This window comes from Schistocerca americana, chromosome 2 (assembly GCF_021461395.2).
Source record: "Schistocerca americana isolate TAMUIC-IGC-003095 chromosome 2, iqSchAmer2.1, whole genome shotgun sequence".
NCBI classification, from domain to species: Eukaryota; Metazoa; Arthropoda; class Insecta; order Orthoptera; family Acrididae; genus Schistocerca; species Schistocerca americana.
The window spans coordinates 219,321,570-219,341,919 of record NC_060120.1 but is presented as its reverse complement, the minus strand read 5'-3'; the positions used below and the strand labels follow the sequence as shown (position 1 = coordinate 219,341,919).

The 20,350-nt window shown below is 45.0% G+C and overlaps 1 protein-coding gene across 1 annotated transcript in view; it reads left to right on the top strand.

Moving 5' to 3' along the window:
* The window catches only part of LOC124593904, a 92,103-nt gene that overhangs the window by 56,789 nt on the left and 14,964 nt on the right, over nucleotides 1-20,350 (top strand). The window contains exon 4 of the mRNA XM_047132255.1: nucleotides 13,135-13,356. Within this exon, the coding sequence (XP_046988211.1) occupies nucleotides 13,135-13,356 (222 nt within the window). The remainder of the gene's footprint in view (nucleotides 1-13,134; nucleotides 13,357-20,350) is intronic.

Sequence of the window (20,350 nt, the reverse complement as noted above, 5' to 3'; positions counted from 1 at the left end):
TATGGATATAGATGTTGCTGAACTCAAACAAGAATGGGCACCACAGTGGATCAACAATGTGGAACAAAGGACATGCAAGAACAATGGAGACACTGACAAGACTGCCACTTTTACTGTGGCCTCCAATTTCCAATGCTACCTGAACACATCATGGCCAGTTTCCTCCAACTTAGGGTTCAGCCCTGTGTACCTAACCCTATGCGATGCTTCAAATGCCAGTGTTTTGGCCATACAATGCTGAGTTGCAGAGGCGAAGCGACTTGTGGGAAGTGTGGAGAGGCTGTCCATCTCCAGCAGTCTGCATTAACTGCTCTGGGAGCCACCCAGTCTGGAGCCGAGCCTGCCCTGTTTTTGCAGAGGAACGCAAAATTCAGGAAATCAAAGGGACCAAGCGGACCCCCTATGCAGAAGCCAAAAAGGACTATCAGGCGATGAAACCCCCTGTCTTTGCCACTTCTTATGCTTCGTGCTTCGTAGGTGCAGAAACCTGTGACTGGGGTCGACACCTCGACTTACAAGACTTTTCAGTGTTCCATTATCCACCTCTAGCACCTGAACTTGCACCTGTATGTGCCAAAGTAAAGTGAAAGACATAGAGATCCAGACAGCTATGACGGAAGAGACCAGTAAAGCTTCCACAGCGCACAGCCTGAAGTCATCCCAAAAGCAGAGTGCCTCTCAACGCCAAGTTTCTTCAAAGAAAGGCTCTCATCGCCCCCTCTCCCCCTAATCCTCGCTGGGAAAGGGAGCACAGAAAGAATCTCAATATTCGGGTCACAAGCTGACCCAGGCGCCATCAGATGTCATTCTGGACTGTCTAGCTGATGATGACAGCATCATGGATTTTGATATCTCATCACCAGACTCAGTCAGCCCTAACATCCCACCTCGCTCTGCAAGAGCATCACCCCAGTGCAAAGACAGGGGTAAATGAAGACCACATTGATGAAATGGCTCCCATACTCGAATGGAATATAAATGGATACCGGACTCATCTGGAGGAACTGAGACTCCTTGTACAGGATATAACCCTTTTGCCTCTGCCTTTAAGAGACTCATTTTAAAGAGACTGACACTTCTCTACATGGAGGCTATCACCTTTATAGAAACGATGACCTTACTGGTGAGATTGGAAAAGGTGAGGTTGCAGTGTTCGTAAACGATACTTTTCACTCCTCACCTATTCCCTTAACAACAACACTCCAAGTGGTTGCTGTTCGGATAGTAGCCTATGTTGACAACACAGTGTGGTCTGTGACTTACCACCTCATGAGCCTCTTGAAAAAGTGAGGTTCTCATTCATCTTCTTGATGCACTACCCTAACCCTTTCTCCTTTTGGGGGACTTCAATGTACACAATGCACTATGGGGTTCTAACACCACATGCCCCAAGGGTCAGGTACTTGAGGATATGCTACACACAACAGATCTTATTCTGCTGAACATGGTCAAGCCACACATTTTAGCACCGCTACAGGTTCGTCTACAGCCATAGACCTCTCCTTCTGCTCGCCAGCTCTTGTGGGCACTGCTCAGTGGGCAGTGGACGATGACCTTGATGGTAGTGATCATTTCCCTATTTGGATCCGTCTGCCTGATGGAGCAGATCCTGGAAGAAAGCCAGCGAGATGGTTATTCAAGAAGGCTAACTGGATGCTTTACAGGCAGTTAGCTGTTTTCAAACAATGTGACGGCATCCAGGACTGGGTGGATCACATTACAGTTGTGATTCACCATGCCGCTGATGCATCCATCCCAAAGCCTGTGGAAGTGCCTAGGAGGCGACCAGTCCCTTGGTGGAACAATGAGTATCGTTTTGCAATCAGGCACAGGAGGGCAGCTATGCGCAGATTCAATTGATGCCCTACAGATGCGAATCTTGCAAACTTCGAATGGCGCGTGCAAAGGCGAGGAGAATAATTCGGGAGAGTAAGCAGAGGTCCTGGCAAGAGTTCCTGAACTCCATCAATGAGTCCACATCCGCAAGTAAATTTTGGTGAAGCCATCAGGAGGATCTCAAGGCACAACTCTTAACTGCCAATAGCAGCTGCATGAATACAGGGGTCTCTTGTAACATCGAGGATGGACGTAGCTCAGACAATGGCTGAATCATATAAATCCATTACGGCTGATTCCAGCCAGGATCCCACCTTCCATCGATATCGGGAGGCTCAGGAGAAGGTTGATCTTGATTTCCATTCCACCAACAAGGAAGAATACAACCAGCCTCTCTCTCTGTGGGAGCTGGATTCTGCATTGTCAGTTGCTTGTGATACGACCCCTGGAAACGACCTGATAACCAACAGCATGTTGCAACAGTTGGACCAACAGTTGAAGGAAGTCCTCCTCCAGCTCTTCAATAAAATCTGGATAACTGGCGACTTTCCCAACTCTTGGAAAGAATCTATTTTTATCTCAATTTTAAAACAAGGAAAGGATCAGACAGACCCTGGTTGTTGTTGTAGTATTAGCCTGACAAGCTGCATAGGAAAGACTATGGAGCCTAGGATCAATCGGCGCCCTGTGTGTATTCTTGAAACCAGGACCCTAATCAGTCACTCCCAGTGTGGGTTCAGGAGGTATCGCTCCACTCTCGATAACCTGACCCTGCTGGAAGCTGCAATTCAACAAGCTTTCCTTCGTAAGCATCACCTTATCAATGTTTTCTTCGATTTGGAAAAGGCCTGCGACACTACCTGGAGGCATAATATTTTGTCATAGCTCCATCACTGGGGATTCCGTGGCGCCTACTGACCTTCATATTGTCCTTTCTCTCGGACAAAAAAAATGGCTCTGAGCACTACGGGACTTAATTTGTGAGGTCATCAGTCCCCTAGAACTTAGAACTACTTAAACCTAACTAACCTAAGGACATCACATACATCCATGCCCGAGTCAGGATTCGAACCTGCGACCGTAGCGGTCGCGCGGTTCCAAACTGTAGGGCCTAGAACCGCTCGACCACTCTGGACGGCTCTCTCGGACAGATATTTTAGATACAGGGTTGGGAATGCCCTGTCTGACGGTTTTAAGCAGGAGAATGGTGTCCATCAAGGGAGTGTTTTAAGTGTCACGGCTTTTGCCGTTGCAGTCAACAGTATTACAACCACAGTGCGACGTCCAGTACTATGTTCCTTGTTTGTGGACGACTTCTCCATCTTCTGCGCATCCTCCAGCCTTGCCACGGCGACTCGGCAATTGCAGCTGACGATCAGGCTGTTGGAGGAATGGACTTGCATCACAGGTTTTTAATTCTTATTAGAAAAGACAGTTTCTGTTGATTTTAATCTTTCCTGCCGTCTGTTTAATATGCCCACTTCAAAACTGGGGGACACCATTCTCACTTTTAAGGAAAAGGTGAATTATCTGGGTTTTATCTTTGATGAGAAGTTAACATGGTTGCCACACCTTAAAGAACTGAAACTCATGTGTCTCAAAGCCTTTAACAGCCTGAAATGTTTCAGTCATAGGTCTTTGGTAGCTGACGGGACACGTCTACTCCAAATTTATAAAGCCTTTGTGCGACCCCAGCTTGAATACGGATGGCAGATTTATGGATCAGCAAGGCCTTCATACCTTAAAATGCTGGATTCAGTTCACCACGAGGGTATTAGGCTGTCGACAGGCGCCTATCGCACGAGCTCTGTTGTTAGTTTGTGTGCAGCGGCTGGTGAGCCTCCGCTGTCTATTCGACGTCTTCTTCTCGTGGTACGCCAATCATATAGGGCATTGTCCGTTCCTACATCGCCTGCTTCCAGTTGCGTTGTTCAACCGCCACTGGAACGGACATTCTATCATCGGCCACAAGCAACACAGCCATTTGGGATCCGTGCGAGGGAGAGCCTTGAATTATTACAGGTTGGTGGTATTAAGGTCCAAAGTCAGGGTTGGAGTAGGGAATCCCCTTGCCTACTACCAAGGCCCAAATTGCTTTTAGAACTGATTGAGCCGGCCGATGTGACCGAGCGGTTCTAGGCGCTTCAGTCTGGAACCGCGCGACCGCTACGTTCTCAGGTTCGAATTCCTCTCGGACATGGATGTGTGTGATATCCTTAGGTAAGTTAGGTTTAAGTAGTTCTAAGTTCTAGGGGACTGATGACAGATGTAAAGTCCCATAGTGCTCAGAGCCATTTGAAGAACTGATTGCTTACAAGAAGCATTGTACCCCAGACTATGTTTTTAAACTTAAATTTAAGATTTTACAAGCCACCCAGATTTTATTACTGTGTACACGGATGGTTCTAAGCAGGGAGATTTATTCGGCTGTGCTGTCGTGTTCCCCGACGTTGTCCTCAGTATAGGACGCCCAGAGCAGTTTTCAGTTTATTACGCGGAGCTGTTTGCTGTCCTGAGCGTTGATGCTGCCGCTAAGGACGCTTGCTCCCTTCCTCCTCCTGCTCGCTGTTCAGTCCCTCTGGGAGCTGTCACTTCATATGTGACCAGGAAGGCCATATATTGGTGGGAGTCTCAGTGGCTGGAAGTGAGGAATAATAAACTGCGTTCCACTAAGACTTCAGTGCGACCTTGGATTACCTCCTTCCGCTTGCGACGGTGTGAAGAAGTAGCCCTTACTCGGCTCACAGTGGGACATTGTCTACTGGCGCATGGCTTCCTCATACGTCTGGGGGAGCCGCCAGTATGTCAGAGATGCGGGACACAGCTGCCAATACGACATATCTTAACTGAGTGTGTTTTATATGACGGCCTGAGGGTTGAACTGGGTCTCCCACAGGATTTTCCCTCTATTTTAACTGATAACGAGACGAGCGTTGTTCGTGTCTTAAGATTTTGCGTGGTGCCCGGAATTCTTCGCAAAATCCCGGGTGTGAGATCTTAATGTGTCACAGAGTGGCTGGGTTACGTATTATTTCTAAGTCGTCATCCGGCCACGGTTATTTGTCACTTTGTAACAGCGTCTTTACAGGTATTTTATCCCTAATTTTATTTAGTTATCCCACTGTGTCTCGCTGGGGCTTTATTACGGGCTTTTCTGAACCTCACCTTCTTGGAGTTGCTTTACGTTTCCTGTGGTGGGATCATACGTAGTTTTCCAGTTTATTGATCTTATTCCATAAATTGTGAAAATCTTCTTTGGTATAACATTAATGCAAGGGCGCTGATGACCTTGCTGTTTAGCGCCCTCCACTATAAATCATCATCATCATCCAGAATGACGTCACATTTGAACAGCATATTATTGACGGAGGGGAAAACGCCATGAAAGGAAAAAAGTAATTAAATTTGGAATTGTGGGTGGCGCTGTAAGCGTCAGAAAATGCACACCAACTGACCTTTTGTCGAGGAGATGAATCCTGTGGGTCTGCTTACCTCTACCGTCACTAAAGGTGGCTGTTTCTGACGGGTTCCTAAGGTCCATGTTTCTTACACGATTGGAATGGAAAGAAACCTTAAGGCTGCGTTACGCTTCTCTCTTGAACAAAATATTTTTTCAAGGGTATAATTTACGACTAAAACATTCATTACGAATTTGCCTACTTGTAATCTCCAATAAAGTTTCGACTTCAGTCCATACATTCCGAGCTATATCCAGATTAAGATACTTTTCATGCTCAGGATGCCACAAATTCCTTCTTTCTTGGACTAAACTTATTAATTTCTCACAGTCCATATTTCGTGTATGAATACGTCGGCCTATTCGACGAAAGAAAATAAATTTATTTGAATTTCACCGATTGTTGTCCGAAGTTTGTATTTCCGGCTGTGAGATCGGCTGCATTGTGTCCACGCACATAAGAGCGTGCTGATTGATAAACATCGGTAATCTTCGGCCGATGTCAGTCTTTAGCAGAATCCATCAATGTCGGTGCCACTGTGACCACAGCGTAACATGTGGTACAATGCTAAGAACCCTCTGTCATGCACTTCACAATGGTTTACAGAATACGCATGTACATATTTAGATTTAGACCTCAAGACCTTTAGTTTTCAACTCACATTATTCTCCATACGTTGCTAGAAAATTTTGGAAATTGAAGAACTAAATTATTTTTATACAAAAATAAACCAAACCGCCTTCAGTTACTAATCGTGATGCCGGCCGGGGTGGCCGAGCGGTTCTAGGCGCTACAGTCTGGAACCGCGTGACCGCTACAGTCGCAGGTTCGAATCCTTCCTCGGTCATGGGTGTGTGTGATGTCCTTAGGCTAGTTAGGTTTAAGTAGTTCTAAGTTCTAGGGGACTGATGACCTCAGAAGTTAAGTCCCATAGTGCTCAGAGCCATTTGAACCATTTGAACTAATCGTGATTTTTATTTCAATTCATGATGCATTTCTAGCCTAGGGGGCCCATCTGAAGATGTCCATTTAGTTAATATTTATTTAAAATACGTTACTACTTGTCCTGCTGAGAGTATATTACAGGGCCGTGAAACTCCAATTTTTACAAAACTAGGACAAAAAAGGAAATTACTTTCTGTTACCAACAATGGTTACGTAGATTGTAAGTGTAGTACATGTAAATATGTTTGCATGCATACATACATTTTTAGTTCCACGGTATATTTGCACAAAATTTTAAACAATTCCCAGAGTATCTAAATAGAAAGACGTTAAGTTTTTATATATACACAGATTTTGTTACTCTCAAGATGATATAGGTGTTACATTTTTGTCTACACACTGTTGTTTTGGTATAAGAAATTTTTTCTGTAGACATCAGATTGAAAAATGGTTAAAACTGCTCAATTCGGGCCTCTTTAGGAAGAAAACTAAACTTGTGCAACTGTTTCTTAAATGCAGTTTGTTCGTTTAAAATGTTTTCAAAGAAAAATGTTATGAATATATGTTAAAAGAATAAACTGAGCTAAATAGCCACAGTTTTTTCAGCAGTTTCAAAAGTTGGTTTTTTCGTAAAGAAGCCAGAATTTAATTGCTGTAATCGTATTTCATCATAGTCACATTGAAAGGGGGGCGATGTGATTCAGTTTTTTTGTTTGTATAAATAATGTTAAGTCTTTGAAGATATGCGGGGAGGGCAGCAGACCGAACCGCTGCTGTTGTTACATTCATCTGTAACAGTACTAAATCTCAGTAATGTGTTGTAGAGTAATGTCCACAGAAGTTATCGCTTTACCTCGTTTCATCTTAATGGTAGCAGCTCCGGTATCTACTTCTGTGGCCGTCCTCTTACTACATAAACAAATTTCTTTTGACCATGTCACGTCGATAAGTCCATCGTCTTCGTGAAATAAAATTTTTACAGTAGGAATCTTAATAGACATATGTTTTTCCTCCTACTAAATAAAACCCCGCTCCACACCTGTAATACACACTGTATTGAAAACATTTTTATATAAGTTTACACTGTTTTCTTTCACACAAAAGACGGAGCATATCCTTCAAATATCCAACCATGGAGGCGTCCGAAACAAGAGAAGTTATTAATGATGAAAACAGTTAACAAATCAACATTTAAAAAACTGAAATTACTAAGATAACATTGTTCTGTACCACATATTGTATAATCTTGTTAGGTTAATCTTACTATAAATTATGAAAAAGAGAAAGACAAACAGTTAAAAAATTACAGTCTTTCACGTGTCCCGGTTTAGATACGCTACAACATCTGATATCTGCAGAAAAACTTCGTTTATGCAATAACATCCATGTATAGATCAAAATGTAACATATCTATACCATCTTGGAAATAACAACATCTGTGTATATATAAAAATGTAACATCTTTCCATTTAGATAGTCTTTTACGTATTTAAATTTTGCGCAAATGTACTGTGGAACTAAAAATGTAGGTATCCATGCAAATATAAACACATCAAAAATCGTTTTGCATCACCTCCGTTCCGAGAGTTCCGGAACCTGTAAAGAAAATTGGAATACAGATCAACATAAACATCATTTCCGCTCTTTTTATTGCTCATGAAAACCACACATTGCATGTTGTACCACCATACAGCGAGACCTTCGGAGGCGGTGGTCCAGATTGCTGTACACACCAGTACCTCTAATACCGAGTAGCACGTCGATGTGTGCCTGTATTCGTCGTGGCATACTATCCACAAGTTCATCATGGTACTGTTGGTCCAGACTGTCCCATTCCTCAACGGTGATTCGGCGTAGAAACCTCAGAGCGGTTGGTGGGTCACGTAGTCCACAAACAGCCCTGTTCAATCTATCCCAGGCATGTTCGTTAGGGTTCATGTCTGAGATCATGCTGGCCACTCCAGTCGAGCGATGTCGTTATCTTGAAGGAATTCATTCACAATATGTGCACGATAGAGGCGCGAATTGTCGTCCATGAAGACGAACGCCTTGCCAATATGCAGCCGATATGGTTGCACCATCGGTCGGAGGATGGCATTCGCGTATCGTACAGCCGTTACGGCGCCTTCAATGACTAGTAGCTGCGTACGTCGGCCCCACATAATGCCACCCCAAAACAGCAGGGAACCTCCTCCTTGCTACACTCGCTGGACAATGTGTCTAAGGCGTTCAACCTGACCGGGTTACCTCCAAACATGTCTCCGATGATTGCCTTGTTGAAGGCATATGCGACACTCATCGCTGAAGACAACGTGATGCCAGTCCGGAGCGGTCCATTCGGCATGTTGTTGGGCCCATCTATACCGCGCTGCATGGTGCTGTGTTTGCAAAGATGGACCTCGCCATGGACGTCGAAAGTGAAGTTGCGCATCATGCAGCGTATTGCGCACAGTTTGAGTCGTAACACGACGTCCTGTGGCTGCACGAAAAGCATTATTCAACATGGTGGGGTTGCTGTCAGGGTTCTTCCTAGCCATAACCCGTAGGTAGCGGTCATCCACTGCAGTAGTAGCCCTTGGGCGGCCTGAGCGAGGCATGTCATCGACAGTTCCTGCCTCTCTGTATCTCCTCCATATCCGAACAATATGGCTTTCGTTCACTCCGAGACGCCTGGACACTTCCCTTGTTGAGAGCCCTTCCTGGCACAAAGTAACAATGTGGACGCGATCGAACCGCGTTATTGACCGTCTAGACATGGCTGAACTACAGACAACACGAGCCGTGTACCCTCTTCCTGTTGGAATGACTGGAACTGATCAGCTGTCGGACCCCCTCCGTCTAATAGGCACTGCTTATGCATTGTTTACATCTTTGGGAGGATTTAGTGACACCTCTGAACAGTCGGAGGTTCTGTGTCTGTGATACAAATCCACAGACAACGTCTGTCTTCAGGAGTTCTGGGAACCGGGGTGATGCAAAACGTTTTTTGATGTGTGTATTTACATATGCTGTACCTGAAAACTATGTGATCACTGTGAGCAACAATCTTTAATTCCCTTTTTTGTCCTAGTTCGGTAAAAATGGTTTCTCCACCCTGTAATATATCTATATACTCTCAGTAGGACTATTGGAAAGGTGTTTGCAGAAAATCATGTAAACTGATGAAGTACACGAAGATGAGTCCTCAGGGCTCGATATTTATCGTGTAGCAAAAAAAAAAAAAAAATCACAGTTAGTGCCTGAAAACGAGTTGTTTTCATTTTTACGAAATTACACTGCCTGACAAAAAAACTGAAGCACCCAGAAGAGTATGAGGAAATGAACGGGACTTCACAGGCTGAGAGAATATTTAATACCACACTGATTACAAAATCGAGTCACATTTATAAAGACTTTGGCAGTATAAGCAGTTATCAGTATGACGTTGCACACACTCTGGCCAGGAAGCATGCTCTGATTCGGCTGGGAGGAGTGTCAAAAAGCTGTTGTATCCTCCCTTGAAGCAAGTTTGTCCACAACTGTTGTGACTGGTCCTTGGTATCCTCGGTCCTGGTACTTGGACAGAGTTGAAGTCCAAGCTACTCCCAAACATGTTCTATTGGGACAGACAGACAGCTGATCACAGGAATCCCTCAGCATCACTCGGACTGTTGACAGAGATACATGTCGTGTGTGGACAAACAATGTGCTGTTGGAAAATGGCACCAAGATACTGTCGCATGTGGGGTAATGCATAATGATGCAGGGTTTTCGTGGAGTACTGTTGGACCGAAGAGTTCCCTCAGTCATGAATAACTGCGAGCTGAAGTCATAACTGATGTTTCCCCACACCATGTCACCAGGAGTAACACCACTGTGCCTCTCCAAAACATTGGAAAAATGAAACCTCTCCCAAGGTCTCTGCTATTCTCACCAACAATGGTCATACAGGTTAGTACAGAACTGTGAACATCGCTGAATGCAATACGATACCAATCATCAGCAGTCATGCTTCACAGTCACAGCTCCAATCAAAATGCATACGTTTGTGATGTGGTGATAATGGCATGGTAATTCCATTGTCTGTCTGCTGCTAGTCTCTGACTAATGATGCAGATCAGACAGAATGTAGCAGGGAGTCCATTACTTGTTTTCAGATGGCAAGGGAGATGTGAAGGGTCTATGATGTGCTTGTGGGACAGTATGTAAATTCCCCTTGTGGTGGTGATACCAGAACCTTAATGTTCCAACATCAGGCCTCTATCACATCTGCGTGGCGCACAGACCTCAATTTTTCACAATTTGAACACTGCTTGTCAGCTGAGACCCATATCAAGTAGGATAGAGAGAGGAAATAAAGGAGATCCAAAGAAGATCACCACTTTAGTTACAGGTTCATTTAGTAAGCACACAAGAGAGTCATAAAGATGTTCAGCCAAACTGCAGTGTCAGAAGCTGCAAGAGAGGCATTCTGCACCACATTATGGTCTGCTGTTAAAGTTCAGAGCCTTATGTTCCTAGAAGAGTCAGCCAGTATAATGTTTCCTCATACATGTACCTCGGAAAAAGACTTTGAAGATAGAGATATTCGACCCACACAAAGGCTTATCAGCAATCGTTCTCTCTGTGAACCATTCGTGAATGAAACAGGAGAAGAAGGAAGTTACACTGGTATACAAAATACCCTCTGCCACACACAAGGTGACTTGCGGAGTATACCGGGTGATCAAAAAGTCAGTATAAATTTGAAAACTGAATAAATCTCGGAATAATGTAGATAGAGAGGCACAAATTGACACACCTGCTTGAAATGACATGGGGTTTTATTAGAACCAAAAAAATACAAAAGTTCAAAAAATGTCCGACAGATGGCGCTTCATCTGATCAGAATAGCAATAATTAGCATAACAAAGTAAGACAAAGCAAAGATGATGTTCTTTACAGGAAATGTTCAATATGTCCACCATCATTCGTCAACAATAGCTGTAGTCGAGGAATAATGTTGTGAACAGCACTGTAAAGCATGTCCGGAGTTATGGTGAGGCATTGGCGTCGGATGTTGTCTTTCAGCAACCCTAGAGATGCCGGTCGATCACGATACACTTGCGACTTCAAATGGTTCAAATGGCTCTGAGCACTATGGGACTCAACTGCTGAGGTCATTAGTCCCCTAGAACTTAGAACTAGTTAAACCTAACTAACCTAAGGACATCACAAACATCCATGCCCGAGGCAGGATTCGAACCCGCGACCGTAGCGGCCTTGCGGTTCCAGACTGCAGCGCCTTTAACCGCACGGCCACTTCGGCCGGCACTTGCGACTTCAGGTAACCCCAAAGCCAATAATCGCACGGACTGAGGTCTAGGGACCTGGAAGGCCAAGCATGACGAAAGTGGCGGTTGAGCACACGATCATCACCAAACGACGCGCGCAAGAGATCTTTCACGCGTCTAGCAATATGGGGTGGAGCGCCATCCTGCATAAACATCGTACGTTCCAGCAGGTGTTTATCAGCCACGCTGGGGGTGATGCGATTCTGTAACATATCAGCTTACCTCTCACCCGTCACGGTAGCAGTTACAAAACCAGAATCACGCATTTCCTCGAAGAAAAAAGGCCCGATAACGGTAGATGTGGTAAATCCAACCCATACCGTGACTTTCTCGTCGTGCAATGGAGTTTCCACGACAGTTCTAGGATTTTCGGTAGCCCAAATTCTGCAGTTGTGGGCATTGACAGACCCTCGGAGCGTGAAATGAGCTTCGTCGGTCCACAACATGTTACTCAACCAAACGTCATCTTCCACCATCTTTTGAAACGCCCACACCGCAAATGCCCTCCGCTTCACTAAGTCGCCAGGTAACAGTTCATGATGCCGATGGACTTCGTACGGATAGCATCGGAGGGTACGCCTCAGTGCCAACCAAACAGTAGTGTATGGAATGCGATTGCACGAGCGCTGACTTCCCGTGCATAGACGAACCCGCTACAGTCTCCATTTCTTCCTGAACTGTCCCAGCAGCAATACGCCTTGTGCTCGGTCGGCCACTACGGGGTCTATCGTCTAAACAACCCGTGGCTTCGAACTTCGAAATCATTCTCGCCACAGCTGCATTTGTCAACGGACCTTTACCCGTTCCCCTTCCTATGGCGATAGGATCGTAACGCTGAACTAGCACATTCCCCATTCTGATAATACAGCTTCACTAAAAGGGCCTTTTCAGGTAACGTCAACATGCTGCGACTGCTGCCGCATCTGATTCTCTCTCATTACAGCTCCTTTTATACGCGATTGTCATGCGCAGTCACTGACGTTTTGCTGTCCAGCGCCATCTTTAGGACATTTTGTGAACTTTGTTTTTTTTTTGTTCTAATAAAACCCCATGTCATTCCAAGCATGTGTGTCAATTTTTACCTCTGTATCTACATTATTCCGTGGTTTATTAAGTTTTCAAATTTTTACTGACTTTTTGATCACCCAGTAGATGTGTATGCACATGAATAATTGTCCACCTGCCCAAATGGAAACCCACAATGAGGCCCCCTTCAAATTTTGTCAGATCTTGACAACGCCATCCAACATGGGTATGGTGCATCTCCGTGTCCTTGACAGGACATATACCCTACCAGGCCTGGTAGGGTATATGCACTCACATCAGGCCTTATCACTTTCTAACCCACCGATGATGTGTACAAAGCTGCAGTAACATTCGGTCTGCATGAACATGTGATCTGGGTGATTCACTCTTTCTGACAGGCAGTGTAATAGGTTGCAGTTATGGTGACAACACTGACGACAGTGGACAAAATTATGTAAATTTTTCACTGGAGTCCTCCATGACTCTCTGCCTGGACCCGCACCTGTGCGGATGTAACGCATAAAGAGCGTGCTAAGATATCAGTTGGTGTTTGGCAGTGGGATAGTGCGGAAGGCGAGCGCCGCACCAGAGCAGGAGGGCTCAGCGGGTGGCCAGCAGTCGTCGGAGAGGAGCGAGCTGCAGGTGTGGTTGATGCGGCAGGCGCCGCCCCTCGACTACTCGTATGCCCGGCTGCGAGAACTGGACCACCTCGAGGACATGGGGCTGGAACCCAGGACCGACCGTGTGCGCCGTGCGCCGCAGCGCTCCAAAAAGTCCGGGTAAGGGAGGTGCTCGTCACTCTGCCTACTCTCTAGTTCATCCCTTCATTAAACGTAGTTTCTGTAGTCTTCAGCCCGAAAGTTGTTTGATTCAAATCTCCACACTACTCTATTCTGAGCAAGACTCTTCATCTGACAAGGGGAGTGTGTGACCTCTAACGCCCAGAACCATACGAAAATGTGCTTAGAACATCAATCGCTAATCCCAAAAAAAGTTGTGTGAGCGATCTGCATGCGTGATACATTTGAATGATCAATTGCTAATGCAAAGAAACAAAAACCAGTATAATAGGCCAAAATATACACCTGCAGAGGGTGGACAAAAATATGGGAGCAACAAAAATACAGCACATTACCATGGCCAATACAGTGTAGGTGTTACGATATGATTCTGCAACCATTATGTCAAGAGGAGTCCAATGTTATGTACTCATTGTGAATGATAGATGTGTAGGAGGTGGCCAAAGAATCTGTCACTGTACGAATCTGGACAAACAAGCAAAAGATTATTTGATGCAAGTGCACTTGAAATAAATATATTTTACTCAACTTGTTGCTCAAGAACTGCTGTACTATTGACAACTTGTGGCAGCCATGACCAGCTGAAAGCAGAGGTGCAACATGGACATGCATCGTCGACTGCTCAATGTAATGTTCAACACCAATGTAATGTTCAACACCAATGTAATGTTCAACACCAATGTAATGTTGAGCACCAATTTCCAAGCAACTTTACGACGATGTCGTGTTCCCAGCGCAATCGACCGTTGTAACACCTAAAAAAATTGGGTCATTAGCTTGGGTCATTGCCTGAGTGGGCGGACTAGGTGCTGGCCGCCATGGTGGGTGCAGCAACTGGACCTAGGTGCAATGGCGCCATCCATGAAGCAGCTCCACCATTGTGAGACAGGGTGTGGAAGGACAACAAGAAGAGCAGCAAAACTTGATCCCGCACGTGTTGTATCCATTTGCTGTTTGAAGGTGTAAAAGAAGTGTTCCTCTTCGCCGTTGGTCTGTGAATGAAAACTATTGGTCTGTCAGCAGAACCAAATTCTGCGCGAGAGTACGGAGCCAATATCATACGAAGAGGTCTGTACGACCATAACTACAGGTTTGGAAGGATCAAAATGAACTAGGCAGCAATCACTGAACAAAGTGTCTCTGAGTCGTCGAAAAGCAGTGTCACATTCCTGGTACCACCAAAAGATACATTCTTGTAGAGAAGGCTGTGCAACAGTGCCTCAATCTGAACTGTATTCGGAATTAAGCGGATGTAATACATCAGCTTCCCTACCACTGACCGCAATTCAGTAACATTCCTTGGAAGTTGAGGTCAAGAATGGCCTGCGAGTGTGACTGTGTTGGATGAACACCCAGAGAATTAATTTCTTGTCCCATGTACCCAATCTCAGTTTGGAGGAATACACTTGTCTCTGCTGCATTTAAGGTTTGGCTCTGATAACACTTGGAATAGGGTGGGCAAATTACTAAGGTGCTCGTCTGCTATGTGACCTGATACCACTGTATCATATAAATAATTTTTACATGAAGATACAGAGGCAGTTAATTGTTCGAAATAGCGCAGGAAAATTGCTGGTGCGGATGTCCTACCGGAAGGCAAACGAAGAAATTTGAAGAGACGCATGTACATATTAACGACAAACACTTGCTGTGACTGTTCATCTGAAGGTATCTGGAGGTAGACATCGCGAAAATTAATCTTATGGGAGTAACGGCCAAATCCCAAACGGTCGATAAGTCCATGAGATCAAGGAAAGAAAGTGAATCAGCCACTGTTTGTGTATTAACTGTTGCTTTGAAGTCTGCACAAATACCCAGTTTTCCTGAAGGCTTCTTGGCTAACGGAGATGCCCTCTGACTGGCTGTGATGGCTGCCACTATTCTGCCACTAAGAAAGTTCCTAAATAATCCGTTCACGGAGCAGGTGTAGTACGGTACAGCCTTGAAGAAATGAGGCTGTGTATTATCTTTCATGGCCTCATACGCAACAAAATTAGAAGTTTGGCCTGAACCACCAGCAAACAAGACTTTGAATTCAGCACACAACTGAGCAACACTGTCCTTCGAATCAAAGGGAGTAACTGGCAACACATTGTCTACCACACGTAGCCCAAACGAATCAAACAAATCAAGGCCAAATATACATGCACTGTTATGTGAACGCAAAACCTGAAATGTCATAGTCTTTTGTAAACTCTGGGAAACGGCAGGAAGGCTGTAAGAACCTAACGCTAGAATGTCTCGTCCGTTACAAGCTGTAATCGTAGTGTGTAATTTCTGCAGCTACGGCTTGCCAAGATCATAAGTATTGCGCTTGAGTAAAGAAACTGAGGCACCCGTAGCTAATTGCAAGTGAATAGTTTGGGCAGCTGCCACAAGGTCCACAAAGAGTTTGTTAGAGTGGCGTTGCACCGAAGAAGAGACTATTGATTTCTTGAAATGCGAACTGCCACACTTCTGTTTCACACTAGAAGCTCTGTTTGATTCGGAACACACAACATGTACAGCAAAGTTTGATTTCTTTTGGCGTATATTAGGTGAGGGAGCCTTCTTTTCATGTAAGCATACTGCTTGGACTGTAAAGTGGCTTTACAGTGCCATTCAGGACAGGACCAGTGGGAAGGCAAGTGATCCCTCAAGTTATTGAAGTGAGCCCTGAGGTTAGAACAGTTCTCATGAAGCCACAAAAATTATAGCTTGGGTTTCGTTCGGTAGTAGTGATGCGATGAGTTCAGGGCCAAGATCTTGGTCATTTGGTAGAACATTGTGATAAACAGGTAGTAATTTATGGTCATTATGGGGAAGAAGGCCATATCAGAAAAGACTGCAACAAAATCAAACAAGCGGTGGTGTGTGTGCCATATAAATGTAGGGGTAAAAAGTGCACAGGGAACAGAGACAGATGTCACACGTATCAAGCCCGCCGATTTTAAGAACGGATTATGAGTGTGCCTCTCGTGTGCGTCTCATAACCCTAGAAAGCAATGAGGACTCTCCAGAATGAGATTTTCACTCTGCAGCGGAGTGTGCGCTGATATGAAACTTCCTGGCAGATTAAAACTGTGTGCCCGACCGAGACTCGAACTCGGGACCTTTGCCTTTCGCGGGCAAGTGCTCTACCATCTGAGCTACCGAAGCACGACTCACGCCCGGTCTCACAGCTTTACTTCTGCGAGTATCTCGTCTCCTACCTTCCAAACTTTACAGAAGCTCTTCTGCGAACCTTGCAGAACTAGCACTCCTGAAAGAAAGGATATTGCGGAGACATGGCTTAGCCACAGCCTGGGGGATGTTTCCAGAATGAGATTTTCACTCTGCAGCGGAGTGTGCGCACACTCCGCTGCAGAGTGAAAATCTCATTCTGGAAACATCCCCCAGGCTGTGGCTAAGCCATGTCTCCGCAATATCCTTTCTTTCAGGAGTGCTAGTTCTGCAAGGTTCGCAGAAGAGCTTCTGTAAAGTTTGGAAGGTAGGAGACGAGATACTGGCAGAAGTAAAGCTGTGAGACCGGGCGTGAGTCGTGCTTCGGTAGCTCAGATGGTAGAGCACTTGCCCGCGAAAGGCAAAGGTCCCGGGTTCGAGTCTCGGTCGGGCACACAGTTTTAATCTGCCAGGAAGTTTCAATGAGGACTCTAATGACACTATCAAACGCTGTCTACGTAAGAAACATAAATCACCATCGAGGAGAAGAAGGGAGAAAGAGCGAGGAATTTGTGGCAAAAATTGAGCAGTAAGTACCATAGAAATATCATTCGACACAAAGCATTCCACACAGGAGATCATGTACCTACGAAAAAGCAGGAAGGAAGTTTTTGGCGAAAATTCTGAACGTTGTGGTATAACAGAGAAGAAAGATCAGAGACGGATATAGAAGTGATATATGATACAGGCGATCAGGATTTGCTGACACAAACTAGGCAGTTGTATGTAGAATGCGACAGCATAAATCCTGAACTGCCTACAGAAGAAAAAAAGAAGATTCACGAATACCGAATGAGAAGACACAACAAACGAGACTCAGAGCCAGTTCGTAACAGGAAACAAACACCTACTACAAAGAAGTAAACAATAAAGTACAGACCGGAACAGATGCGCAACAGATTTATGAAAGCATAAAAAACGTAGTACTAGAGTGGAAGAGCAGAGACGTAGATAGAATCCATCTCAAAGGGAACAATCTTCGAACAGAAGTGGAAATATTGGAGAAGTTACTGAAGCAGGTTTCTGCCAGAAGAGATGAATCATTTTCCTTAGATACGCTGTGCAAGCACGTTGTGATGACACACTGTCTTATAGCATGGGATTACAGGAGAGAAGTACATTATCGTCGAACATATACCCATCATACCTAATCACGCTTTAGAAGACAAATGTAATGTGGCGCTTCATGAACTTGAGGGCTGGAGTCGAAGTGTTAAATTGCCACTAGCACCTCACAAACAACCGTACCTCCTGTTGAAAGGAACCTAATAAGAAACCCTAAAATAAAATTAAATGATATAACGATTAGGAGAAGCGCAGTAACAAGATATCTAGGGGTATTTCTAGACGAACATCACAACTTTGCACGTCATGTAGAGGAAGCAGACAGGAAACGTACCAACGTAATGAATAAAATTGATAATAGGAAATTTCGGCTTCCCTTGAAAACAGTCAGAGTATACCACCAATCTGTATTAGCATGAGTCGTAGGATATGGTGCGAGCGTTTGGGCTCATAGACTGCAGCTAGTGAAGCCAGCCTCATTAGTGAGAAAAGTTCAACGAGGAGTGCTGCTAAGACTAACTGCACTACCCCGAATGATGCAGTGTTAGTAATTCTAGGAATGTCCCCACTGGACTTGGAAATTAGGAAAAGGAGAGTCTTTTACTGGTTAAAGAAAGGCAATCAAATGGAAGTACGAATGGTGCTTGGAACTGACGGCAATTCGAAAAAGATAATAAAAGACCGCATATTACAACTGTGGCAATATGAATGGGACACTCCAGGCACAGGCAGGAGAACATACGAATTTCTCCCCAACATCAGGGAGGGATTAAAAATGAGATTTCTTAACCCATAGAGTGTATTAATGCATTACTGACTGGCCATGGGCCGTATGCTACGTATCTGTACAAAATCAAAAAATACGTGAATGATAGCTGCGCCTGCGGCAGTGTGGGTACCCCAGTACATACGCTGGGGTAATGGAGGTCAGGTATTTATGGCGCTGGATCCCAAAGCAGCACTAAGGAGCGAGTCGATCTGATGCATCGTGGACGATACTGCAGCCGCAGTATTCAGGAAGGCCAAGGAAGACCATAAGTCAGCTTTCTGTTATCCAGGCTGGAGAGAAGATAACTGAGGTAGACGACCACCGAATCTACATTGCGTTGGTGTAACATCTCATGGAGAGGTAGACTTCAAGACGTAGCGGTGATGGGTGGAGTTGCTTGCTATAATGGAAATGCTGTTGGCGTGCTGTCCGACACCCATGGAATCCAACAAACAATGGCTCTTGACCGGGATAGTACGAGGGCGAATCCAGTAGCGGAAACAAACATCTACAACTTAAATGCACCAACATTAATGAAAAAGGAGAGAACAGATTCTGTAATGCTTAGTAGTTGGGTAATTGCTTAAGGGTTTTATTGCAATTTAATATTAGTAGAAGTAGTCGTAATACTAAAAAAATTTAGCATCGAAAGTAAATAGTTAATGCATAAAGTAGAAGTAGTTGTAGTATTAAAAAAATTAACTATCAGAAATAAATAATCAATACATAAATTTATTGCTATCCAAGGAAATATATTTTGTGTGGCCTACTTTAGCTTTTCAGATAATAGGCTGTAATTATGAAGACTAAGTGAATACATAAATTTGCTGAGCCAGGGAGGGCCGCTGTGCGCTCGACTTAGAAGCGGCCAGTTTAAGCGACAGTGCAATGCTATTGCTAGACGCAACAGCACGAATGTCCACTGATTGAAAACTGTCTACGGCACTGTCACAAGAATCTTGATAATCAATAATTTGCAAAACTTTCTACAAGGAAGTATCGGGATACTTGAGAATCTGTTCTCTTATTCTACACACATCAAAAGAAGTTTTGCATCACCCCGGTTCCCAGAACTCCTGAAGGTAGAAGTTGACTGTGGATATTGTATCACAGACACAGTCCCTTGGACTGTTCAGAGATGTCACTAAAACCGCCCAAAGATATAAACAATCATCCATGAGCAGCGTCTATTAGACGGAGAGGGTCCGATAGCCGACCAGTTCCAGTCATTCCACCAGGAAGGAGGTACACGGCTCGTGTTGTCTGTAGTTCAACCACGCCTAGACGGTCAATACCGCGGTTCGATCACGTCCACATTGTTACTTTGTGCCAGGAAGGGCTCCCAACAAGGTAACCGTCCAGGCCTCTCGGAGTAAACGAAAGCGATGTTGTTCGGACATGGAGGAAATACAGAGAGACAGGAACTGTCGATGACATGCCTCGCTCAGGCCAAGGGCTACTACTGCAGTGGATGACCGCTACCTACGGATTAAGGCTCGGAGGAACCCCGACAGCAACGCCACCATGTTGAATAATGCTTTTCGTCCAGCCACAGGACATCGCGTTACGACTCAACCTGCGCGCAATAGGCTGCATGATGCGCAACTTCACTCCCGACGCACATGGCGAGGTCCATCTTTGCAACCACACCACCATGCCAAGCGGTACGGATGGGCCCAACAACATGCCGAATGGACCGCTCAGGATTGGTATCACGTTCTCTTCACCGATGAGTGTCGTATATGCCGTCAACCATACAATAATCAGAGACATGTTTGGAGGCAACCCGGTCAGGCTGAACACCTTAGAGACATTGTCCAGCGAGTGTAGCAAGGCGGAGGTTCCCAGCTGTGTGGCCGACGTACGCAGCTGGTTGTCATGGAAGGCGCCGAATTGGCTGTACGGTACGTGAATGCCATCCTACAACCGATAGTGCAT